Raw genomic sequence first — 27,814 nt, forward strand, 5'->3', positions numbered from 1 at the left:
CTTTTGTCTCCTGTACTTTTTAAAGTTATTGATATTTTTGTTACATTGATTTGGCCTCTTTATTTAATAGATTTTGTGCTGATAAATATCAATTGTAAGAAATGAAAGGCAGATTGTATAAATCTTTATACTTATTTTAATAAAATAAACCAAAAAAAAAGTTGTGGTTTTCATTAAGTTTGGCTTTTTGGGGCTCTTCTGGATTGGCTTGGGCTTGTTTTGGGCTTGTTTTTCACTCGTCAGTTGCTTGTTTTCCATTTCGGAGTCGGCAACACTGGGAGAGAGCAGGATGCAGCCGCTGGAGGCCGGAGACCTGACAGATCTGAGGCTGCTGGGGAGCGGGGGGTTCGGGGTGGTGCATAGGGGAAGGAGCAGGAAGCTGGGCATGGACGTGGCACTGAAGACCGTGTTGAGGATTGTGGGGTGAGGAGTGTACAGTGACTGGCTGCTGTTGTGTTACTGTAGTGTCAGGGGGCTGATGTGTAGTATTATTACTCCTTTCTGTGTCTGATAATACCAGTGACAGTATTACTTCCTGCCTGTGAGTGACTGTTACCCTCTGACAGTATCCAGTCAGATTGGTGACATTCACTATGTTGATACCAGAATTTGGAATTTTATGATGCAGTGTCCCCAGTAGTGGTCTCCCCTATGCAGTGACCCCAGTAGTGGTCCCCCCCTATGCAGTGACCCCAGTAGTGGTCCCCCCCTATGCAGTCCCCCTAGTAGTGGTCCCCCCTATGCAGTACCCCTTATACAGTGCCTTGTTAGTTTGACTCTCATTGACTGCCGAAACAAACACACCGCCGCTGGGTGGTACGAGTGTACTACCCGGCACCGACTGCGGTTTGTTTCTGTGTAGTGTGGACTGCACTACACTAACCATCGGCGGGCCATAGGGAAGAGCTCTGTGGGCCACGAGTTGAAGACCCCTGCATTAGAGTTTAATTTAAAGATAAGGTTACCGCTAGTTTTAGGGCAGCGCCTGGTGCAGGCCACGCCCCACCATATGACGTCATGCAGAGGGGCCGTGGGCCACTATAATAAGAAATTACAGCAATGCAGACATTGCTTCGAGAGGCTGTAAGGGCAGCAGTGTACACTTCTGAAAGGTCCTTAGGATGCTTCGGGCGGCACTGCTGCAGCGTGCCGTTCCAGGGACCCTGCTAGCTGGGGCTGGCTGGCAGACTTAAGACCGGGGGGCTAGCCCACAGCACTGGCCCATGAGCAGTAGCCCGTACAAAAGTGGTTTAGCATTATGCCAATTATAGTATTGTGGAAATGAAAAAAATCTCATGCTTGTTGCCAGGGGTCTCATGCTTGTTATCAGGGGTCTCATGTTCGTTGCCAGGGGTTTCATGCTCATTGTCAGTTTGACAGGAGAAGATGCAGCTTTCTACATAGTGGCGTAACTATAAATTTTGCTCCCCCCTGCCAAAAACGTTTCAGGCGCCTCCCTCCCCATAAAATAAACATACCCTAAGGTGTGTGGTTTCATGATACAGTAATATCCCTTACACATTATGACACACTAAGTACTGTCCTTATAAAACAAATTATGCTAGACCTTAATGCCCCTATAACACATTATGCCACACCGTAATGCCCCTTACAACACATTATGCCACACAGTAATGCCCCTTACACATTATGTCACACAATAATGCCACGTACAACACATGCCACACAGTAATGCCCCTTGCACATTATGGGCCTGATTCAGACCCGCTCGCGAGCGCTATGCTCTGTCGTACGCATGCGCGAGACCCGGATAGCTACGGGCAATCCGTCCCTCCGGGTCTCATACCAAAGGGGGCGTGCTGTCGATGTTGAGTGACAGTGATGTCAGTGGGAGTGCATTCGGCTCTGTTAGAGCTGAAAGCACTCTGGGGCTTGCGGCAACGAGACCCTACCACATGGGTCTCGTCGCAAGCCCGATGTTTGCGATGGTCTTGACCATCGCGACCATCTTCCTGGCCGCTCGCTATAGCTGTGGGTGGTCACCTACAGCTATGCGAGCGGCCAGGAGGCCGCTCTGAAAAACAAGAAGGACGGCCCTGACTCAGAGCGAGCGCTCTGTCAGAGCGTCCGGCTCTGAATCAGGCCCTATGTCCCTCATAACACAATGCCACACAGTAATGCCCTTTATAACACATTGTCACATAAAGTAATAGCCCTAATAGCACCCATTACATCCCACCCTGAAAGATCTACTTCACCAATCCACCTCTCCACTGTTGCCAGTCTGTCTCAGCTCAAGACAGGTTGCACAGTTTCTATGTCTGTATAGAACCAGATTATTGGTAACAAAGCGTATAACCTGTAAACTGTGTGTATCAAATGAGTCCCCCTTATACAGTGCCCCCTGTAGTAGCCCCCATGTAGTTGTGCCCCTTATGCAGGGTCCCCTATAGCAGTGCTCCTTATGCAATGCCCTCTGTAGCAGTGTTCCTTATGCAATGCCCCTTATAAAATGCCCTCTGTAGTAGTGCCCCTTATTCAATGCCCCTGTAGCAGTGCCCATTTTGCAGGCCCCCTGTAGCAGTGCCCCTTATGCAATGCCCCCTGTAGCAGTGCCCCTTATGCAATGCCCCCTGTAGCAGTGCCCCTTATGCAATGCCCCCTGTAGCAACATCCCTTATGCAATGCCCCCTGTAGCAGTGCCCCTTATTCAACACCCCCTGTAGCAGTGCCCCTTATGCAATGCCCCCTGTAGCAGTGCCCCTTATGCAATGCCCCCTGTAGCAGTGCTCCTTTTGAAATGCCACCTGTTGTAGTGCCCCTTATGCAATGACCCCTGTTGTAGTGCCCCTTATGCAATGCCCTCTGTAGTAGTGCCCTTTATGCAGGGCCCTCTGTAGTAGTACACATATGCAGTGCCCCCTTTAGTTGAGCCCATATACAGTGCCACCCTGTAGTTGTGCCCATATGCAGTGCCCCCTGTAGTTGTGCCCATATGCAGTGCCCCCTGTAGTTGAGCCCATATGAGGTGCCCCCTGTAGCTGTGCCCATATGCAGTGCCCTCTATAGTTGTGCCCATATGCTGTGCCCTATGTAGTTTTGCCCCTGTAGCTGTTCCCCACCGCCAGTACTTACCTGATCCCAGTACTTACCTTACTTCTTACGGCTGTTGTCCGGACTGTCTGTCGCTCCTGCTGCCGTGCTGACTGGATCTAACTTGATCCAGCAGGCGCGGACACGCAGGCTCTTCACATTCGCATAGCATACACCTCTGGGTATTGCTATGCGCTCCCTGACAGACGCTAGAGGTCAAGTAGGACCTCTAGCATCTGTCTCCTCCTAGGCGGTGGCCATATTTGGAGGGACATTTCCAGCAGACTCCATGCGGACAGCTAAAGCCACCACGGGGTCTATTGTTTCCCCCTTACCACGGCCACCAGAGCCTCTTTGTTTCCTGAGGAGGCGGCCCGCGACGCTTAGCAATAGAGCAGCCCGGGGAGCACATGGCACCCTGCACCCCGGCCCAGCCCGCCGCTGCCTGCTAGCCAGATGCAGAGACCATGGGTGAGCAGCGGTGCCACCCACAGCGCTCTATGGGGCGACACTACTCGCATTCCCCTAATTATGGTCCTGGGTTGGGGTTAAACTATGGGTAGGGGGTAATGTTAGTAGCGATAACTTCTCACGTCTAACATACTGTAGGAACAGGCTCATGTCGGAGCTGTGTGTGTTTTTTTATACATTCGGGCAAACATTAATTTCTTATTGAAGTGATAAGAAATAATATTTATCAGGTCTAAGACCAGATAATTAATACATTTGCCCTTTTATATCTTTCCCCCTGTCCCTTTTAATTTTACCCTTTGTTTTCTTCTCATTAATTAATTGTCTTTGTGGTCTCCCTCTAGTATTATCACTGAAAGCCCCTTCCCCAGCTTAAATCGCTCAGTTGTATCAATAAACTTCATGCACAGCAAGTGTCATGCTCTTAAATTATCGCACTTTGCAAAGTTCCCTTTATAAATGCTCTTGAAAGTGCGGCTTTGCCAGTCTACACCCTTCATTAATCGCTGCAGTGTATACCAGCAGTCATGTGATGTCCAGGGTGTCCCTGGACATCGGCACGATTGCCGAATGCACAAGTGTGTACCCACCTTTGGATAACAGGTATGCTGCTGTATACTGAGCCAATAACCATACTCCCTGGAGGTGCCCCTTGCTGGCTTTTTGAATTTTTGACTTTTGACATTTTCACTTTTTGAGGAGTTTAGTTTATGTTCTGTTTTTGTTCTAGAGTTGATTCTAGCAATCTGGAGAAAGAGAGAGAATTGATGAGCAGAGCAAATTACACCTATGTTCTCCGTCTTCTCGGTGTATATGATAAACGGGAAGGGGATTGTCACGAATATGGACTGGTCATGGAATACATGCCCAATGGTTCCCTCCACAACCTGCTTCTTCAAGAGGTCCCATGGTCGTTGAGGTTTCAGATCATTCACCAGGTGGCGCTGGGCATGAATTATCTCCACCACGCTCTGGAGCCACCTATTATCCATCGAGATCTGAAGCCGAGCAATGTTCTGTTGAACAAGTCCTTAGATGTTCAGGTTAGTGGCTCTAGACTGCACTATTTTTATAGGGTTTGGGTATGAAATACCGGCAGTCAAAATCCTGACAGTGGCATCCCGATGCCCGGTATCCCAACTGGGGTCTTCTTTGTTCACATTAAAAGTATCCTAACCCTCCCTCCTTCTCCCCCAACCCTAATTCTCCCTTCTTGCACCCTAACCCTCTCCACCCCACACCCTAACCCTCCGCGTTAGTGCCTAAACCTAACCCTCCCTCCTTAGTGCCTAAACCTAACCGTCCCTCCATAGTGCCTAACCCACCCCCAGTGGTGCCAAAGCCTAACCCTAACACCCCCCCCCCAAAGCCTAACCCTAACCTCCCCCCCTCGTGGTGCTTAACCCTCCCCCGAGGCTAACAGCTAAGATGCCCCGTTGTACCTTCGTTCTGCATAGCAGCTGTCAAAATTACGACGTCGGGGTCTAGACTGGCGTTGGTATTTCAACGCCTATCTTTAGTCCTGGGTCGGGCTTCTGACGCCGGGATTTCGATGGCCGGCATCCCGTTTGCCGGCATGCTAACTACATCCTTTTTCATAGAAATGTACATTCAAAGAGCCAGGCTACTTACCTACCTGTTTGGGGAATGTAGAGCTGACCGAACAAATTACAGTTACATTTTACCCTTTCTAACAGATCTGATAAAGAATCAATGTGTGGGTGACTTTAGATTCAGTAAACTACAGTTACTTAGAGGATCGATGGTGCGACCGTCTTTGTACGCAAGCGGCAGATCAGAGAGGGGGCTGATGGGTGTCTCTGTACAGGTCCCGGCGGCTGTGGCATTTGCATATTTTCGCAGAACCGTTGCGTACGGAATCGCAGCCATGACGGGATTAGTGTTCACTTCTGAATCGGGCTTTAGCGATCCTACAACTGCCGGCGTTGCGCATGTGCTAAAAATATATCTCTACTTTATTATATCCGGATCGTAAAGTGTATGAAGCCCCTTCTCAAGTGTTAGCGATTCCGTCTGCAATTGCGAACAGCATTGCTCACTTTGGTTTGCGCCTGTGCGCAGTAAGAGTTTTCAAGACTTGTCGCGCATGTACAATAGTAGCAAAACATCGTTCAAGTGCTGGGACACCAGCATTGCATTCATCTCTAAATGGGGCCATCTATCCAGATTAAGAAAGTACCAGTGTCCCACTATGTTGAGGTTCTGACTACATATTTGAAAAATGAACCTGGTTGCTCTAATCAGTCTGTTCAACAATCTAAGAGCATCGGCCTTTCTCATTTCAGCTGACTGACTTCGGCCTTGCCAAAAATGAAAATTCCGGTTCATCAAGTCTATCGTTTGCTGGCACCGTGTCTTATATGCCGCCCGAGGCCTTCCCATCCGGCAACTCCGAATACCAATATAAACCAATAAAAAAGTTTGATGTTTACAGGTGAGGTGTATAGCCTATTCTTATTATGGTGGGGGGAAAATTACATTTGTGCCAGCTGCAAAGAGTAAGATTAGAGGCATTGCCCCATCTAAACTTTAAGGGGAAAAGGCAACCTGTTGGGAAATATTATAGCAGGAAGAAAAGAAACCAACCGCACCGGTTTTATGAAGAGTAGCGTATCCGGTTACTCAATATATAACAGTACTGTATGGGAGGTGCCACCAAACAAAAGATGTTACTTTTAAGGTGCTCTCCCTGATATATTGATGACATATTTTAATTGGTCTGCTTTAAATAGGTCCGATTACCCTAACACGGAAATACTTACAAACTTGGGGAACGTAAGTGTAACACACTAGGGATATAAAGTGCATTAAAACACGATCAGAGATGAGAGCCCAAATGGAATCGCTTGTGAGTTGTGGGGGCAGCTGCAAGATTTTGGCATTATAGCCGCAAGATTTAGCTTTTTAATAAATAGCTGCTTTACATCAAGTGACTGAGTCGCCGAAACCTCGCCATTGGCCGCAACTCAGAGGCTATGACATTTAAGCCCAGGCCTTAGATTCTGTCTAAGGACTTCCTAATAAAGGTTCCATGTCTAACACTTACAACTCTACGCTAACAGAGGCAGGACGCGAGGGAAAGCGTATGTACAGTAAGCGTGTGCTATGGTTGTTGCAGCACAATCGGAGCTGGAAGCAGCCGCTGATACATCCATCAGATTGTAAAAGCAAAAACAGTGTGCCTCCCCCTGCCCCTTCCCCCATGTCATGGGGGTCTGCGCTCCGCTTACCACATGGTGCATGTAATGTAACTAAGCTGAGCTTACAAATGAGACCACTGATCACGGAATTATACGCATTAACGTCACTGGACCTGGTGATCCCTATATCTAGCTCAATTTGGATGTGAAAACAATGTAGCTGGGGCTCCTGTGTCTGATCATTTGCCATGACCTTTATTAATGATCCTCTCGTTTCTCAAAGTGCTCATCGTCCAGGATTGTGGTTACTTACAGGCCACTCACACTGTGCTCTTGGGCCTATTGTCTGATATCACCCACATTCCCGCAGCTTTTGTGGGCACCTTTGTCCCTGCCAGGACGAGACTTTTCTTTTACTCTGGTTACCCTTTTTTATTTATTTTTACAGCAGTTTTCGCATTTTGTATCACAGAGAGGAGAAATATATTGTATACTAAATTAAAGCATTGTTATATAAATGTGGGAGGTGGGTATAGAGAAAAAAGGGAGAGTCCCCATTCATTTGTAAATATGAGACATTATGAAGGTGCAGACATACAGTAATGTAGCAACCGATTGGCAATAGTCTTGGATCGATCCCATTCAAGCCAGGCTAATAACAGTAACTGTCTGTTTACTAGCCATGAGTTACTGAACAAATCCATTTTTGCTTATGCTAGTTATTGACCCCAGCATACAGTTTATACCATAGTTGTAGTTATTATTGAAAGGATAATGCTTTGTTTAAGTGTGTGTAATACAGCAGCATAACTATAATACATAAATGCTTTTGATGAACAAAATAACATTCATGTTTTATTATTTTTGCAGTTAAACTTTTTTTTCTCTAGCCTTGGGTTATATGGCTGGATTCACCCTGTGATTGCACAGCGGCCTAGGGTCTTTGAGCCCTCTCCTTAAAGAGAAGAGCCCCCGATTACTGGAGCCATAAGGCTCCTGGGGAACTAGGGTCTTCATACCATCACCATTGCTGGGGTTTGAAAATTCGCTCCTCAGTTCCTGAAGCCATAAGTCCTCAGATGATGTCTTCAAGCCCGGTGGTAGTCAGTATGTTGACATTTATGATGTCGACATGGCTAAAATATCAACATCATAAATATCAACATTGAAAGAATGTTGACATCAGGGTAAGTTTTAGACTTGGATTTAGCGGTTAGGGAAAGACTTACCTGAGAAGCACAGTGTTGACATTCTGACCATGTCGACAGGTCATCAGTGTGAACATGCCGAATGACGCCATTATGACTGTCAGCATTCTCATGTAGACTTAATGAACGCCAACATGATCAATGGCGCCAATTATACAAAAACCCTTCAAGCCATACTCTGCCGGAAAGATCGGGTTGGCCTTTTTCTTCCTAGGTTGGCCAAAGATTCCCCTTGGGAACTGAACCTTGTGGTCTCTACCTTCCTTCCTCTCCAAAAGGAGAGATGTAATGGGGAGCAAGAGGGTTTAAGGGTTACTCCCAAACCCCACCAAAAATGAGACGCACAAAGAACCAGTCAAGTGGTACATGCACCAGTGTTGGTGCCGATACAGTATGTCATAAGGCCAGAGCAAGGAGACAAGACTTGCCAAACACAAGAAGTGAATGTGTACAGAGTTCTCATCCATCAGTACCTATGGGAGTATCCCCAGCTCAGGGGATATTCCCATAGGAGCACACTACACCTTGGGTTTTCAGCAACCGGCCCTGTGGCCAAGCGCTGGCCTATCAACTACTGGGGACGGTTTTTTTTAAGCCCCACGGCATAAGCTTGATCTTGGCCAAAATGCAGAGAAACAATAAGCCCATCTCTTCTAATAGGGTGTGGTATAAATAGGGGTGGGGAACCTTTTTTCTGCCGAAGGCCATTTTGATATATATAACATTATTTGCGGGCCTGGTGCAAGCCACGCCCCCTCCGTGTGATGTCACACGGAGCTGTAAGAGCAGCGGTGTGACCATCTGAAGCGTCCTAAGAACGCTCTTGATGGCACTGCTGCATAGATTTTGGCTGCAGCGCACTATTCTAGACACCCTCCTAGCCAAATGAGGATAGCAGAAAAAATCTCAAGAGGGCCAGACCGAATGATTCCTGAGGTTCCCCATCCCTGGTCTACAACATGGTCTTAATGTTGACATGCATGGGAAGTCGGCATGTCACATTGTGAATGTCGACAAACCATGTGGGTTTTCATAGGGGTATCGCCTAACCCTAACCGCAGCTTAACCCTAAAACTAACCCTAACCTTAAAATTAGCTAAAATAATCTGTCGACATTCAAACTTGTCGAAAACTTTGAATGTCGGCCCTCCTATCCATGTCGACATTCCGAACGTATACTTTCTAATAGGGGTGGACAAAATAATGTAGAATTCAGGAGCCAGCAAGAGCTTTATAAAGAGCCAGTGAGGCTTCCTTCAACCCCAATAGTAATAACTAGTTATCGGGGAGCTCGTGTTATCAGCATGTTATTAGGAGCATTGGATACCTGTCCAGCCCTGTCTTATACACAAAAGGTAAATTAAATTAAATTGAAGCTGCTATTTCCCTCCTATATAACACTTTCAGGTGGGTTCCTGTCTTATTATGCTCTACAAATGGTCATTGATCTTACAGGCAAACCTGGAACAGCCGTACATGGCGGAAAGTGGTTGCTGCTCTTGTGATCTAAAACCACCGTAGTACGTAATGAGAATAATCTGTAATTCAGGCTGATTCAGAGATACAGGCAAGTTCGTTTGGCGCTCAGATCCTGCGATTTTCCGATGCCCTGTAGCCAAGCATGCGCAACTTCAAGCAACCACGGGCATTTCAGGGTCGCATCTATCTCAGCCAAATCTTCACTGACTGCTGTGAGGGTGTAAATGAGCACCAACTGGGTGATCGCAGGTAGCATAAGTGTCCTGTGGGCTATTCAAAGGTGAGTGTACACAGATATCCACCTGACTCCAGATGGATCTGGTGCACCGAGGATCGGGCTGCATGCTGATACATTGTTGCACCATGCATACAGCTTACTACAATACAGGCGGAGATCCGTATTTATCTCTGAGCGAGCAATGTGCCCGCATAGTCTGAGTGACTTCCATGCATCTCTGAATCCAGCCCTATGGGGTATATGCATTAGCTTCCGATTTCCTGAGACCAGCGGGATTTCACCAATATAGCCGCTAAATTAAAAGCAACAAATTGATTTAAGGCGAAAACCCCAGAAAACAAATTGCTACTTGAAATATATCAGCTATATCACCAAAATCAGGCTGGTCCTAGGAAATTGGCAGCTATTCCTCTACATATACCCCTACATATATATTTTACTTGTTTGCGGTCACCTCTCATGCCATTGTTTCTCTCCCGTTGTGTTGCAGCTTTGCCATTTTAACCTGGTCAGTCTTGTCAGGTTGTGAACCGTACGCCGGTATGTCCCAACTCTCCATTATCACTCTCTACCTACTCCCACGTTTTTCTGCCTAGCAACACTACATAACAGTGTCACAGCCGCTCACACTAACATAGCGTTTCGCATGCAGATACAGCCGCAGTCACACACAGATACAGCCGCAGTCACACGCAGATACAGCCGCAGTCACATGCAGATACAGCCGCAGTCACACACAGATACAGCCGCAGTCACACACAGATACAGCCGCAGTCACACGCAGATACAGCCGCAGTCACATGCAGATACAGCCGCAGTCACATGCAGCTACAGCCGCAGTCACATGCAGCTACAGCCGCAGTCACACACACATACAGCCGCAGTCACACAGAAATACAGCCGCAGTCACACACAGATACAGCCGCAGTCACATGCAGATACAGCCGCAGTCACATTCAGATACAGCCGCAGTCACATTCAGATACAGCCGCAGTCACATGCAGATACAGCCGCAGTCACACACAGATACAGCCGCAGTCACACACAGAACATAGACATTGTGCTATCTGTTCCCATCGCTGTGCGAATAAGACGCATGTGAAGGTAAAAAGTTGCATGAAAAGACGGTCGGCGCTACTGAGTCACGCTGCCCCGGTATGGCGCGACTAGAAGGACTATTTAGCGGACAAGGAGCCTAGAAGTATGAGGACACATCTGTAAACTCCCAGCCACGATCTTCACTCCCTACAAACGTTGGGAATTGTTCTCTGCCACAGCCAAAATGCCAGCTGCTTATACCCGAATGGGAACTGTACTGTATGTGCTATGCTGCTTTTGCCTGCGCCTCTCTTATTTTCTCTTCTAACTTTCTTGAGTTTCTTATTATTTATAACTTATTATAACTTATTATAACTTGCCTTTCTGCTGATTTTAAAATGTTAATAGATGATGATGTCACCTTTAAAGGGTTTCTTTAATTTAGGTCAAAGCCTCTTTTTGTGTCAGTGCCCATCCTACAGTAAGTAGCATCTCAGTGGGTGGTTTCCGGGTCCTTCCCCTAATGCAGGTATTGAAACCCACTGGAGACAGCCTCCGGCGCTGGATGACCGGTGCACATCTGTGGTGTGTGCTTTGGTGGGAGATTGCGCATGATATCTCCAATAGGGGGGTATCCATTTCAAAGCGATGTTGAATAGCCATGGGAGGGAGCACCTGAAGCTATTCAACACACCCCCCTGGGGATGCGAGGAGAAATCCGATAAAAGTGCCGGGCGCAGCTGTTTTCCTGCTTAGCGTGGTGCTAACAGCCACGCGCCCAGAACTTTAGCCAGAGAATGCCGGTTCTCGCGCCTAAACACCCATGTTAAGTCGCAAGAACCACATTCTCCGACATAACGGTGCGCTGAATTCTATAGCTCTGGGACCTCCCTCCCGGCGTTATTCAATTCACGTTGAATTGAATTCCCCCCATGGTGAGGTGCTTGCAGTCACTTGAAATCTTTAAACACGGGGTAGTTTGAATGTCCATTCTCCTCTAGTGCTTCACTGCTGAGAGATCTTCCCACGACCAGAAAGTGCAGGTAACAGATTGCCACTCTGGAATTATTACTGGAGTTCTGGGAGAAGCCCGAAAGATCTTTTTGGCATCATACACTTGCTGTTATACACTAGTACAATTAGATGGATTGCACCAATTTTTTGGGGATGCAGACTCCCCCATTTTTCATTCTCCAGACATTACTGCATCTACTTTAGGAAATGTCGAAATTCATCATTGATGTCCGTCATAACCCCGATTAGCCCGGACGTTACACGCGTCCATCTAAGTGTGCTGTCTCCTGAGACGGATGCAGCCATATATTGTTTTCTCCCAACATTTTGTTAAGTTCTAACTTTCTTTTATAGCTTTGGACAACCACAGGGTCCAGGTTCTTATGGCCATAAATCCTAACAACAGGCCTGATATTAAACTGGTTGAAGAGTGGGAATCGAAGAAGATGGTTCTTGAAGCCAAAAAATTAATGCAGGAATGTTGGGATGGTGACCCTGATAAAAGACCCAGTTTTTCCGGTAAGTACTTCCGAGCTCAATAAATCACTTGGGGCCTGGATGGTTATTTGCGCTGAGAAACGATTCCTGACATCAGTTTAGGTTATGTTACGTCTCAAAGGTTCACAGAACAACCGTAATTAGGTGCAGGAAACAATGGCCCTCATTCAGAGGCGGTCGCAAGAAGCGACCGCTCGTTCTGAATGAGGGCGGTCGCTTGTATTTTTTAGTGCGGCCTCCTGGTCGCTAGCTAAGCTGTGGGTTACCACCCACAGCCTTAGCGACAGACCAGGGTGATGGTCGCGATGGTCAAGACCATCGCGACCATAGGGGCATGCGATAAGACCCTAAGGTTGGGTCTCGGCAACCACAAGCCGCAGGGAGCTTCCTGCTCTGACCGAGCAGGAAGCTCCCCACTGACATCACTGCTGTCAGTGCGGCCGCCCACAAAACAGCGGAACGCCTCTGTTTGTGTAGCCACCCCCCCACCCCGCCTACGAAACGGGGTGAGCTGTCGATCACTATCGACAGCCGCCCCTTTTGTAGAGAGCTCCGGAGCGAGAGATTTTCTCTCTCGCTCCGGGGCTTGCGCACGCGCAGTGCAGCCACTGCGCGTGCGCAGGGCCTCAACATCGACCGGGTTGCGAGCGCACAGCGCCTGCGACCGGGTCTGAATGAGACCCAATGTCCACCCATATTGAATAGGCTGAGGGTGCTCGCTCGTTAATCCAAAATCACAATTTGAACGGGAAGATGACAAAGGAGGAATAAGTCCAAAGAGCAGTACGAACTAACGCGTTTCGTCACCAGGATGGAATTAACTACTTTTTGTATAAACGGGACGAAGCGTTATCTGTTAGTTTATACAAATTCTGCTCGTGGAGAATACAGTTTTATAATTGTTGAACATTAACTGCTGTATGCCAGGCTGTTATAGACTGAGCCTAGATTTATACAAGTCCCTGCAGGTGTGATTTGTTTTTTGGAGTACATAGAATTATTAATTTTCCTATGATTGTCTAAATAGGATGTAGTCAGGTTACCGGCGGACGCAATCCCGCCTGCCGATATCCTGACACTGCAAGCCCAACATGGGACTAAAGATACATAGGCAAATGCAGGGGGGGGTTCCGGTTGCCTGGAAACCCCCCTCCCCAGCCCATAACTACAGTAGAAATTGTTAAATAAAATAATTTTACTGCATGTTCTTCTCAGAATCACAAATCAAATAAATAGCACTCCCTGTTGATCTTTTAATATGTGTCAGCCAGTATTAAATACACCTGTGCACCAACTAGGAGATCTGAAAAACATGCACTGTTATGGGTGCAATGCTATAGACCATCAATAGGGTAAATTATTAATACAGTATAATACACTATTCAGTGCATAAGAAGACCAATATATACATATATGCCCAGGGCAGTGCTAGGTTCTTCTGCTGCACCCCCAGACTGCCGGACTTGCTCAAATATTCGGGAATGGAGCCCACATCTGAAATAAAAAGATTTAGCTCAGGCAGGTTGGCCCTATTGCCACTTTTAATGGCTTACTGTGATCGCTGGTCTTTGATATGCTGGAATTATGACGCACATTACACTTTGTATAACACATATTAAAGATGGTTAAGTGCTAATTGTTCATGGACTGGCCACACTCACTCTAAAATCAAGCATTTGGAAACCCCCCCTCTAAAAATCCTGCGTTTGCCACTGAGATAGGCATTGAAATCCCGACGCCTATCATTAGCATCACTACGAAATCCCAACACCCGCCATACTGAACGAAGGTAAGCCGGGTGCCTTAGGTTCTAGCCGCGGTGAGGGGAGGGTTAGGTTTAGGGGCCCCCGGGGGGACTTAGGGTTAGGCACCCCCCTGGGAGGGATAGGGACAGGGTAGGGAAAGGGTGGGTTAGGCACCAGTAGAGGGGAGTTAGGGTTTGGCACCCCCTCTCCAGGAGCATTAGGTTTATGGAGGGGGGGGATTGTGTTAGGCACTAACAGGAGGAGGTTAGGGTTAGGCATTAGGGGGGGAGGTTAGGTTAGGCACCACTAAGAGAGGGTTAGGGTAGGGAGAGGGGAGGGTTAGTGTACTTACCCACCCCAGTCGGGATTTGGCTCCTTCCGGCTTGTGGTGTTGGCACAGTATATGATTACATACTGATTCCGTGTAAACTGGCAGTGTCTGGATAGCACATTGTTTTAATTACAGTCTGACTCAGGAAACCATTGCAACAGTGTTGCCCTTTTTATTATTTTTGTTTGATTTATTTATTTCTGCTAAATAAATTATTTTGCTACACTTTGAACCATTTGACCTTTTATTAGCTCCACAAGCGCTGTTTGTTCTTTGATTTGGTTTACAATCTCCTATATATTTATATCTCCCAGAGGTTTATTCTAAGCAGCTGCATTATAGAGGTTTCTTTTGTGTTTCTTCTTACTCTTCACTATTTAACCAGCGCCATATTTCTTTAATTTATAGAACTCCACCACATTTTTGGAACAGATAATTGTAATTTCTTATATCCGGCAATAATAACTTAACATTCCACAGGAATGAGCCAACAAAAGACAGAGAACTACATATGGCCAGGCCACGTAGAACGCCTTATTCAGAGTTAGGAATAGACTGTATTTTTAGTTGCATACAGGGCACATATTGCCAGCTTTTACCCATACAGTAGCACCGAATTATTGGGCTACTATGTTTTTACACTTCAATTTAGAGTTGAGTTAGGACCTGCTCCTCCCAAATCTAAATGTGTACATATTACATTTATGTAGCACTTAATGTTGTTACCAAGGTGCACAATTTGTACTTTCCAAATATAATTACTCCTAGCTCTAAATGAGTCCCACAGTCTAATTAGCAAATATGTTTGGTATCCTATGGGAATTTTTTGTACATTTACAATAATCATAAACTTGATCTTTTCTTTGAATCCTATTAAAGCAGCAATTACATATTTTATGGGGTTTTTTAACATAAATCACAGCTCTAGGAATAATGTTGGTATTTACCAATTTCCCTTGTTTTTGTGTCTGTAGGTTTAATGATTTATGTTCTGCACTGCCATGGTAACCACAGTCACATGCGTCATGATGTTGGAGCAGAGAGGCTTTACATCACCCCTCCGTGCTCTGTCTGTCCTGTGACAACCTCCTTTTCCCCCATCTGCCATCGCATGGCATGCTGTGTATATTTAGCAGAATGACTGTGTCTGGGAGGGCAACTAAAGCCAGGTACACACGAGACGATCTGTGTACCCAGTGACGGCACAATATATCGGGCGGGTCGTAAACACTGAGTGATCTGGTGTATGACCTCCCGATACATCCAGAAGCACGGTGTCCGATGAGGGCTCTTCAGATCTGCCTGCAGATGCGATGAACGACGCACAGGAGCGCGCAGTAGTGCGTACACACTGGACGATGTAGATGATTTGTCGTTCCGAGTCGCCTCAAAATGACAATATATAGGGCGGTATCCAATTAGCCCCGAACATTGTTCGGGCGCTAATTGATCCCCACGATCGGTGAAAAACAGGGATTTTTTGCTAATTATACCCATTTTTCGTCTGTTTTTTTTCACTTTATTTTATTATTTCAGGTGAAATAATAGGATAGTTCTCCCGTAAACACATAGGAGCCACGATAAGCTCGCGGACCTATGTGTTCTCATCTTTTTTTGGGCGAAAAAACGGCAATTATCGTGGATTATTTTTCGGGACACATAAGGTCCCGAAAAAAACCCCTGATAAGTGCCGGCACAGGACTGACTTCAGGGCTAATTGGATACCCCTGGGTGAGCTAATTAGCCACTGTAATTTACCGCTGTTAATTGGATACCCCCATAGTCTAGTGTGTACCCAGCATTAGAAAATAAGAACAAAATTAGATAATCGGATGCATACTTAACCACTTGCCTGGCACGGTAGTATCAGATACGACCATACCAGACCGTATCTGATAAGACCAGTCAGAAATGTCCACGGGGCGGCTACGGAAAGCTAATCTTCTCGCAGCCGCCTATATCAGAGGGACCTCCTGGTCCCTCTACGGAATTGGTATGAAATACCGTCAGCCGCATGGCGGGCGGTTCGATTCCCGTCAGCGGCAGCCCGACAGAAGCAGAGTGCGACGCAGCGGAAGCCCGACAGCGCTGGAAATCCCGATCGTGGATAGGTAAGTATCCACTAACCTAACCCTAACCCTCCTTAGGGGTGCCTAACCCTAACTTCCCCCCCAAGTGCCTAACCCTAATCCCCCCTCTAAGTGCCTAACCCTAACCACCCCCTTCCCCGCTGCCTAAACCTAAGTCCCCCGGGGGGGTGCCTAACCCTAAGTCCTCCCCGGGGGTGCCTAACCCTAACCCTCCCTCCCCCTAGCTTAACCCTAACCCTCCCGGGGGGGTGCCTAACCCTAAGTCCCCCCCGGGAGCCCTAAACCTAACCCTCCCCCCCCGCGGCTGTCCGCTATCAGTACGATCGTGATGCCGGGCGCCGGTCTCCCAGCGTCGGGGAAATGCGGGCGTCTATATCTAGACGCCCGGCATTTCACCCATGCCGGGATAAGACAGTCGGGAAGCCGGCTGCCGGTATTTAGGCAGTCGGCTTCCCGATTGCCTCCCCCCTCTACACCCGCGGCTGCCTCTCCAGCGTGTCCCGATCACTGCTGGCCACAGTGATCGGACACCCGGACCCACCCCCCTTCCCGCGCGGCTGACATCCATTGTAGTAGCAGTCATGGCTGCTGCTGAGTCCTGATCACTGTGGCCAGCAGTGATCGGGATGCTGGCATCACCCCCCACGGCGCGATACCGCCCCTCCTGCTTCCGCCGGCCGCACTGCGATGTGTCTCCGGCTGGCGCCATATCCCTCTCAAAGGGCAGCCTCACTCCTGCATAGAAAGCAGCAGCCGCGGCTCCTGGAAGCCGGACACCGCTGCTGCTGCTGTGACTACCCGGCCTCACCTCCCCCGTTCAGCTGCTCACTCGCAGGCAGCTATATGATATCCTCCTGGCCAGGGGGCAACCCCACCTCCTCATTCCTTCCAGCCAGGTGCAGCTTCGGCTCTTCTGCCTGCCTTGTGCCCGATCACTGCTGGCCACAGTGTTCGGGCAGTAAAGAGTCTATATATATATATATATATATGCAGTATGTGTGTGTATATATATATATATGTGTATATATATATATATATATATATATATACACACACACACTAGGGATGGCCACTGACCATCGATGTTTTAATCATCGATGATCTTAAAAAAAAGCACAAGTGGTTTTGCCCTGCTGACAGGCATCGTTGCTGCACATTGATGGCAGCCCCCCCCCCCCCGATGTTATAGCAACATCGGTGTCTGCGGTCTCAAATAATCAATTATCTTTTTAATCAATGGTTTCCCCACTGACCATCGATGGTACACCTGTCAATAGCTGCCATTACAGTATACCATAAAAATTTCTATTTTTACGGTATACTGTTAAAAAAAAAAAATAATAATAATAAAATTGTTTTGGATAAGTTTTAAAAAAGATATTCTTGACCTAATTCAATCATAAAAGAAACCTGACAATTTCTGAGCAGTTTTTTGAAAAATAATTTGTCAGTTAAGTGCTTAAAAGGTACTTCACTTTCATGTGATAAAGCTGCTTTAAGCGCAACCCAATTTAAACTGGCTGCAGTACTTCTATTGCACTGTATTTAAATGAGATGATTTAGCAATGGTAATCTGGCACGACGTTATACCGGTTTTACATGTAAAACATCCTTACTAATAAACACAAACTTCTTGTTTTGTTACTTCCATTACAGCAATCATTCACCGGACACCAGAGATGCAGGAAGCCTACAAGGATGAGATTCAAAGGGATGTTCAAAATGTTTTGCATGAACTCCAAAACCGATCTGCATTATCTGCTGGGGTAAAGAATACAGGGCCTGATTCAGAGCCGCTCGTAAGCGGCCGCTCGTTCGCTCCGAGCGATGTTCGCAGCCAACCGGTCAGTGCGGTCGGAAATCGTGTGCTTGCAAAATAGCGAATGCCTGCTAATTTGAGTGACAGAATGAGGCGTATGTTGGTGGTAACAGGGGAAGGTGCTTGAAAACGGGGAGTGGAGATCAGAACGCAGGCGTGCCAAATGGTCAAAACGGGCGTTTTAAGGGTGTGCATAATTAACAAAGCAGCGTCATCGAGACGCCTGGCGTAGTGAGACGCCAGGTCACATGCGACTCTGCTAGCAGCGGGCGCCATGTGTCTTTATTTTGCCCGAAAATGTATCTAATTCGCAATGTAATGCGACTAGAATGCACCAGCAGACTGTGCTGAGTAATGTGATATGTGACACCTGTATATCTGTGTGCACCTGAGTCTGTATATGGGAGACTGTGCTGAGTAATGTGATATGTGACACTTGTATATCTGTGTGCTCCTGAGTCTGTATATAGGAGACTGTGCTGAGTAATGTGATATGTGACACCTGTATATCTGTGTGCACCTGAGTCTGTATATAGGAGACTGTGCTGAGTAATGTGATATGTGACACCTGTATATCTGTGTGCTCCTGAGTCTGTATATGGGAGACTGCGCTGAGTGATGTGATATGTGACACTTGTATATCTGTGTGCACCTGAGTCTGTATATAGGAGACTGTGCTGAGTAATGTGATATGTCACACCTGTATATCTGTGTGCACCTGAGTCTGTATATAGGAGACTGTGCTGAGTAATGTGATATGTGACACCTGTATATCTGTGTGCACCTGAGTCTGTATATAGGAGACTGTGCTGAGTAATGTGATATGTGACACTTGTATATCTGTGTGCACCTGGGTCTGTATATAAGAGACTGCGCTGAGTGATGTGATATGTGACACTTGTATATCTGTGTGCACCTGGGTCTGTATATAGGAGACTGTGCTGAGTATTGTGATATGTGACACCTGTATATCTGTGTGCACCTGAGTCTGTATATAGGAGACTGTGCTGAGTAATGTGATATGTGACACCTGTATATCTGTGTGCACCTGAGTCTGTATATAGGAGACTGTGCTGAGTAATGTGATATGTGACACCTGTATATCTGTGTGCACCTGAGTCTGTATATAGGAGACTGTGCTGAGTAATGTGATATGTGACACTTGTATATCTGTGTGCACCTGAGTCTGTATATAGGAGACTGCGCTGATTAATGTGATATGTGACACCTGTATATCTGTGTGTACCTGAGTCTGTATATAGGAGACTGCGCTGAGTAATGTGATATGTGACACTTGTATATCTGTGTGCACCTGACTCTGTATATGGGAGACTGCGCTGAGTAATGTGATATGTGACACTAGTATATCTGTGTGCTCCTGAGTCTGTATATGGGAGACTGTGCTGATTAATGTGATATGTGACACCTGTATATCTGTGTGCACCTGAGTCTGTATATAGGAGACTGTTCTGAGTAATGTGATATGTGACACCTGTATATCTGTGTGCACCTGAGTCTGTATATAGGAGACTGTGCTGAGTAATGTGATATGTGACACCTGTATATCTGTGTGCTCCTGAGTCTGTATATAGGAGACTGTGCTGAGTAATGTGATATGTGACACCTGTATATCTGTGTGCACCTGAGTCTGTATATAGGAGACTGTGCTGAGTGATGTGATATGTGACACCTGTATATCTGTGTGCTCCTGAGTCTGTATATGGGAGACGCTTGCTGATTAATGTGATATGCGACACCTGTATATCTGTGTGCTCCTGAGTCTGTATATAGGGGACTGTGCTGAGTGATGTGATATGTGACACCTGTATATCTGTGTGCACCTGAGTCTGTATATAGGAGACTGCGCTGAGTAATGTGATATGTGACACTTGTATATCTGTGTGCACCTGAGTCTGTATATAGGAGACTGTGCTGAGTAATGTGATATGTGACACCTGTATATCTGTGTGAACCTGAGTCTGTATATAGGAGACTGTGCTGAGTAATGTGATATGTGACACCTGTATATCTGTGTGCACCTGAGTCTGTATATAGGAGACTGTGCTGAGTAATGTGATATGTGACACCTGTATATCTGTGTGCACCTGAGTCTGTATATAGGAGACTGTTCTGAGTAATGTGATATGTGACACTTGTATATCTGTGTGCACCTGGGTCTGTATATAAGAGACTGCGCTGAGTGATGTGATATGTGACACTTGTATATCTGTGTGCACCTGGGTCTGTATATAGGAGACTGTGCTGAGTATTGTGATATGTGACACCTGTATATCTGTGTGCACCTGAGTCTGTATATAGGAGACTGTGCTGAGTAATGTGATATGTGACACCTGTATATCTGTGTGCACCTGAGTCTGTATATAGGAGACTGTGCTGAGTAATGTGATATGTGACACCTGTATATCTGTGTGCACCTGAGTCTGTATATAGGAGACTGTGCTGAGTAATGTGATATGTGACACTTGTATATCTGTGTGCACCTGAGTCTGTATATAGGAGACTGCGCTGATTAATGTGATATGTGACACCTGTATATCTGTGTGTACCTGAGTCTGTATATAGGAGACTGCGCTGAGTAATGTGATATGTGACACTTGTATATCTGTGTGCACCTGACTCTGTATATGGGAGACTGCGCTGAGTAATGTGATATGTGACACTAGTATATCTGTGTGCTCCTGAGTCTGTATATGGGAGACTGTGCTGATTAATGTGATATGTGACACCTGTATATCTGTGTGCACCTGAGTCTGTATATAGGAGACTGTTCTGAGTAATGTGATATGTGACACCTGTATATCTGTGTGCACCTGAGTCTGTATATAGGAGACTGTGCTGAGTAATGTGATATGTGACACCTGTATATCTGTGTGCTCCTGAGTCTGTATATAGGAGACTGTGCTGAGTAATGTGATATGTGACACCTGTATATCTGTGTGCACCTGAGTCTGTATATAGGAGACTGTGCTGAGTGATGTGATATGTGACACCTGTATATCTGTGTGCTCCTGAGTCTGTATATGGGAGACGCTTGCTGATTAATGTGATATGCGACACCTGTATATCTGTGTGCTCCTGAGTCTGTATATAGGGGACTGTGCTGAGTGATGTGATATGTGACACCTGTATATCTGTGTGCACCTGAGTCTGTATATAGGAGACTGCGCTGAGTAATGTGATATGTGACACTTGTATATCTGTGTGCACCTGAGTCTGTATATAGGAGACTGTGCTGAGTAATGTGATATGTGACACCTGTATATCTGTGTGAACCTGAGTCTGTATATAGGAGACTGTGCTGAGTAATGTGATATGTGACACCTGTATATCTGTGTGCACCTGAGTCTGTATATAGGAGACTGTGCTGAGTAATGTGATATGTGACACCTGTATATCTGTGTGCACCTGAGTCTGTATATAGGAGACTGTGCTGAGTAATGTGATATGTGACACTAGTATATCTGTGTGCTCCTGAGTCTGTATATGGGAGACTGTGCTGATTAATGTGATATGTGACACCTGTATATCTGTGTGCACCTGAGTCTGTATATAGGAGACTGTTCTGAGTAATGTGATATGTGACACCTGTATATCTGTGTGCACCTGACTCTGTATATGGGAGACTGTGCTGAGTAATGTGATATGTGACACCTGTATATCTGTGTGCTCCTGAGTCTGTATATAGGAGACTGTGCTGAGTAATGTGATATGTGACACCTGTATATCTGTGTGCACCTGAGTCTGTATATAGGAGACTGTGCTGAGTGATGTGATATGTGACACCTGTATATCTGTGTGCTCCTGAGTCTGTATATGGGAGACGCTTGCTGATTAATGTGATATGCGACACCTGTATATCTGTGTGCTCCTGAGTCTGTATATAGGAGACTGTTCTGAGTAATGTGATATGTGACACCTGTATATCTGTGTGCACCTGAGTCTGTATATAGGAGACTGTGCTGAGTAATGTGATATGTGACACCTGTATATCTGTGTGCACCTGAGTCTGTATATAGGAGACTGCGCTGAGTAATGTGATATGTGACACCTGTATATCTGTGTGAACCTGAGTCTGTATATAGGAGACTGTGCTGAGTAATGTGATATGTGACACCTGTATATCTGTGTGCACCTGAGTCTGTATATAGGAGACTGTGCTGAGTAATGTGATATGTGACACCTGTATATCTGTGTGCACCTGAGTCTGTATATAGGAGACTGTGCTGAGTAATGTGATATGTGACACCTGTATATCTGTGTGCACCTTGATCTGTATATAAGAGACTGTGCTGAGTAATGTGATATGTGACACTTGTATATCTGTGTGCACCTGGGTCTGTATATAAGAGACTGCGCTGAGTGATGTGATATGTGACACCTGTATATCTGTGTGCACCTGAGTCTGTATATAGGAGACTGCGCTGAGTGATGTGATATGTGACACCTGTATATCTGTGTGCTCCTGAGTCTGTATATAGGAGACTGTGCTGAGTAATGTGATATGTGACACCTGTATATCTGTGTGCTCCTGAGTCTGTATATAGGAGACTGTGCTGAGTAATGTGATATGTGACACCTGTATATCTGTGTGCTCCTGAGTCTGTATATAGGAGACTGTGCTGAGTAATGTGATATGTGACACTTGTATATCTGTGTGCTCCTGAGTCTGTATATAGGAGACTGTGCTGAGTAATGTGATATGTGACACCTGTATATCTGTGTACACCTGAGTCTGTATATAGGAGACTGTGCTGAGTAATGTGATATGTGACACTTGTATAGCTGTGTGCTCCTGAGTCTGTATATGAAGCGAACGGAACTTGGCACGGGAAAAAGCTGCACTTTAGCTCTTACTATATAGATTCAGGGACTCAGGGCCTGATTCAGAGCCGGACGCTCTGACCAGAGCGCTCGCTCTGAATCAGGGCCCTCCTATCTAATATTGGAGCGGCCTCTTGGACGCTCGCATAGCTGCGGGTTACCACCCACAGCTTATGCGAGCGTCCATGATGCTGGTCACGATGGTCATGTACAAGCGTAGCCGCAATACAAATGCTGCACATGCGTAAAGGCTAACAATCACTCGATCTACGTAAATATCAGCATTGCGTAAATCTCCGAATCCGTCCCTTTGTCCTGGATCTAGAACATTTCAGGCCAATTTTTACACTTTTTTTCTTTTTTTCTTTTCAGAATCACAATCAAGATGCACTTGAAGCAGAAGGTTAGAAATATATATTTTCCCCACAGCCAAACATTATTTTATAGAAGTCCTTTCACACACTGACTAAGGCCCTCATTCAGAGCCGCTCGCTATTTGCGGTCGTTCGTTCTAAAATAAGGGGTGGCTATTCAAATGAACCGTTCGCTAATTGCGGTCTGTTCACGCCTCTAAGTCTGAACGAGAGAGCAAAACTTGCGGTTGTAATTTTGAAAAATACGCCTCCTTGCCGGTCGCACCATACGTCATGTCCGCTATTTATTAGATTAATCGAGTACATCGAACAGCGTATGAACTGCTCGCTATTCTTGTGGCTGGTTTTTCAACCGCTATTTTGCGAGCAGTTCTGAGTAAAAAAAAACCAAGTGACGTGGTCAATGACGCTGCTGTATTAATTATGCACTCCCTTAAAACGCCCGTTATGACCTTTAAGCACGCCTGCGTTCGAATTCCACACCCCCGTTTTCAAGCACCTTCCCCTGTTACCACCCACATACGCCTCCTTCTGTCACTCAAAATAGCAGGCATTCGCTATATAGCGAACAAACGATTTTCGTCCGCATTGACTGGTTCGAGCATGCGTATTAAAATCCGTACGCATGCGCAGATGTGCAAACATCGGTCAGAACGAACGAGCGGCCGCTTACGAGCGGCTCTGAATCAGGGCCTAAATCTGAACAGTAGCAATAATATAGCACATTAGTGCATTAAAGCAAAGTACACTGTGAACCTTTATTTATCCAAATGTGTTTGCAACTGAAAGGAAAAAACATTCATCTGAATGCTCCTGTTTACCCGAGCCAACATTGTCCTTCAGGAGACTATGGGGGGGGGGAGGGGGTATCCAATTAGCCACGATAACTCCTTTTTAGGCAAAAAGTTGTGAAAACTTTTCTCCAAAAAAATGGTTAACGTGCTATCCAATTATAAGCGGTTTTCTCAGTTCCTGAGTCTTCCATAGCAATTATTCTGAATTAGTTTTCACCATCTCTGAGTAGATGAAAAGTTGTGCGAAATCCCCATTTTTGGCCTAAAATGTTGGGACATAGGGCTCGATTCATACCCGCTCGCTAAATGTGTACGCTCGCACCCAGCGTATGCAAATCCGGCACACACCCAGCGAGGCAGGCGATCGCGCGGCATAAGCACGCCCACTATGTCTTGGCGTGCGATCACTTTGTGTATGCAGACGCCCACCAGCCTGTCTTAAGACGCCCACTAGCGCACGTCATCTCCAGGAAGTGTATGCAACCATCAGTACATCGGGTTCCATCGGAAGCGAACGCAGCGCTTAAGGTTGACTATACCCTACCGCAAGAACTGCGAGCACTTCATTGTGAAATACAACAAGGTGATGTGTACTATGATGCTGTCTGATAATTATGCATGCCTCTGACACAGCATTGAGACGCTCAGGCACGCCTATCGTTCGCACCTCCACTCCCCCGTGTATAATGCACCCACAAATGGCTTCTCTTGTCACTCACTTTGCTGGGCTGTCTATGCGCAGCGAGTGAACGCTTCCCGATCTCTCGCACTGGTTCGTGCACTGCGATGCGTCCACATGCGCAGAATGAGAAATTCATCCAGCTATGAGCAAATGCATCCTAGCGAGCGGGTCTGAATCAGGTCCTTCGTGCAGAACCCCTGGGACACCCCCCTTAATGACTAATTAGGCAAAACAAATTGGGTGAGTGGGGGGTAGGTGAAAACTAAAAAAATGCAGGAAAATGGGTGAAAATAGTGAGTTAGGTATTTTACGGGGCTGTATGGATGGGGCGGGTGTTTTGAACATTGCATTGTATTAACATTTTTTGAAGTGCCCTAAAATGACTAAAAAATATACTTAACGCCATTGTATTTACCCTTAATGTAACTACAGCATTACCTTTGGCCAACAAAATGTATTTCTGTCTTGTTTTTTGTGTTATAGCACAATGCATATAACAGCCATTTGACACCATTTAAGAATTAAAACCCTTTGATTATGGCCAATAAAAGACTTGTATACTGTTACACAATATTAGTTTACCTTTTTTGGGGGTACAGGCTGATTTTCCCATTTTCCCTATATGTTTCACCTTAGCCATCAGCACTGTAGCCATTACTACCATATAGATTCACGAGGTCGTCACCTATAGCAACCACGGTTCCGGTACAGAACTTTATGCTCATTGGGTCGGTGATGCATCAAGGAGAGAGATAGAAAGCAAAGCAACCAATCAGCTCCTAACTGTCATTTATCTAGCACAGTCTTTGAAATGAAAGATAGATGCTGATTGGTTGGTTTGGGTAACTTCTCCACTTTATATCTCTCTCCAAGGCTTGAAACCTCTCCCCTTGGTACTTGAATGCCCTAGGATTAATGATGGGCAACAGGCAGAACCAAGGGTGCATGTGGCCCTCGCATCCCTCACTTACGGCCTCCAGCTCCATGCTGCTTTTGTGTCACAGTTGCAACACTTTGTTAAAATAATCCGCTGATATGTTATTCCATATCTCTTTCTTTGAATGCATGTGCTGTTTTTGTTTATTACTGAAATTAAGGGTAATGTGGGGTGTTTTTGAAGTTTAGAGGGTCGGCCCCATGCAGCCCCCCAAACTGTACCGAACACTGATTTAAACACTTGGTGCTCCAGCTATTGTATACTGCAGGCAGCCTGGTGGTGATGTCACAGCGGAGAACCAGTGTTTTAATGGTCGCAGTGGAAGTTGGTAAGAGCTGTACAACTCCTGTACAACTTATTTCAGGGCTCACAATATTAATTATAAACTCCAGTAAAGATATCACTTAAACAATGTGATTTCGATGATAAACTTACTATGAAATGACCAGACAGACCTAGTATAGCAATAAAATTTTTGGATCACGATGTGTAGCAATATGTTTTATTGTAATTGCCTTAGGTAGTGGGATGAAAAAAAAAAATGACACCACTTGTATCAATCTCTTTATGCTACAGCTAAGTATCGATCACCGTTTTCTCCCCACAGAATTCCTACGGACACATTTTGCTAAGATCGTTGTAGAAAAACCCAACCTCAGCGGTATTTTAGATGATCTCTACGCTAGCCGTAAAATAACAGAAGAGGCTATAGCGGCGGTAACAATTGGCACTCCCCAGGAGCAGGTCAGGAAGACTTTACACATGATCATAAAAAATGGAAAAGCAAGCTGCTATGAATTCCTTCAGCTCTTGTCGGTTCACCATCCTTCACTGATGAGATCGCTGAGGGACTAGAACTTTGTGGCAGTGGAGATCTCGGATGCTGGTTTTGGAGGTGAGAGAAGACAGCTGGAAGCATGATACTCTACCACTACCTGACTTTACACGCTCATGGGCAGTGTAGCCGGTGAGTGGAATTAAAGCCTCAAAAATATTTTCAGACCTCGAAGTGGAAGGTGAACATGGTGCTAAGCCTAAATTACCTACCGTCCATTGCCATAGTCCCATTAAAGTTGACTACACATCCGTAGTACATCATCTTGAGCAATAATTTTGTTGACCCAGCGAGTTATAAGATACCAGCAGAGCCAGATTAGCCACAGGACAGCTGGGATAGTCGTCCAGGGGCCCCCACACACTAAGGGGACCCCCACACATAGCTACATCACCAGCGTGCGAGGCAACTGTGGCATATGAAAACTGGGGTCTCTGTGGCATAATGTGAACTGAGGCAATACAGTATGGGTAACACATTTGGGGTGCTGGGAGTATTTACACATTATAATTTTTAATAACATTGCCATTATATGATAATTTTATTGATAAGGGGCACCCACAAGTTAGTTGCCTTCATGCCCAACCAACCCCAGTCTGGCTCAGAATACCAGACGTTGGGTTGGGTACGGGATGCCAACGCTTGGGATCCTGGCGGTCAGAATCCCGACAGGGTTAGGATACCGACACTTGTCGGTCAGTATCCTAACCCTCTACCTAACCTCCCCTTAGTGCCTAAGCCTAACCACCCCCTACCTGCACCCTAAACCTAAACCTCCCCCCTTAGTGCCTTACCGTACTTACCGGAGAGATGCCGGCACGGAGATTCCAACAGGTATCGGGATTCTGGCGCCGGCATCCCGACTTGTCGGGATTTTGACCGGATCCTCAGATGTTATCTTTAGATTGTAAGCTCTTACGAGCAGGGCCTTCCTACCTCATATACTCTTCCTTCCTTCACTCGTATAACCCACTGCCAACAACGGCACCGGACCTTTGGGCTCAGTAGGTGCTGCTCTTATGAGTATTATGACTGCTGTTACAGCAATGTCTGTGTAGCTTGAATCCATCTCTGCAATGTTTTGTACTGTAAGTTATTTCCACTTGTTCTGTTTGCACTTTCTCTGCCTATGCACTGTGTAAGGCGCTGAGGACCCCTTGTGGCACCATATAAATAAAGGATTATGATAATACATCTTCTTTAT

The 27,814-nt window shown here is 46.1% G+C and overlaps 1 protein-coding gene across 1 annotated transcript; it reads left to right on the forward strand.

The window, feature by feature from the left end:
* The first annotated feature begins 289 nt into the window (after positions 1-289).
* On the forward strand, positions 290-27,791 carry LOC148481247 (receptor-interacting serine/threonine-protein kinase 4-like). Its single transcript, XM_088453792.1, has 8 exons — positions 290-423; positions 4,256-4,568; positions 5,832-5,980; positions 10,102-10,151; positions 12,018-12,182; positions 17,984-18,093; positions 23,361-23,391; positions 26,383-27,791. Exons 1-8 carry the CDS (start codon positions 290-292, stop codon positions 26,628-26,630), a joined length of 1,200 nt encoding a protein of 399 aa, XP_088309918.1. The 3' UTR covers positions 26,631-27,791.
* Positions 27,792-27,814: the final 23 nt, after the last annotated feature.

The sequence above is a fragment of the Taudactylus pleione genome, unplaced genomic scaffold (genome assembly GCF_031769625.1).
Source record: "Taudactylus pleione unplaced genomic scaffold, aTauple2 ptg000587l, whole genome shotgun sequence".
NCBI lineage: Eukaryota > Metazoa > Chordata > Amphibia > Anura > Myobatrachidae > Taudactylus > Taudactylus pleione.

Bases quoted from the DNA above. Each gene is read 5' to 3' on its own strand.
- LOC148481247 (XM_088453792.1), top strand. From the start codon at position 290: ATGCAGCCGCTGGAGGCCGGAGACCTGACAGATCTGAGGCTGCTGGGG. The intron at 4,569-5,831 runs GTTAGTGGCTCT...TTCTCATTTCAG, and splicing joins ACAAGTCCTTAGATGTTCAG to CTGACTGACTTCGGCCTTGC. The intron at 5,981-10,101 runs GTGAGGTGTATA...GTTGTGTTGCAG, and splicing joins AAAAAGTTTGATGTTTACAG to CTTTGCCATTTTAACCTGGT.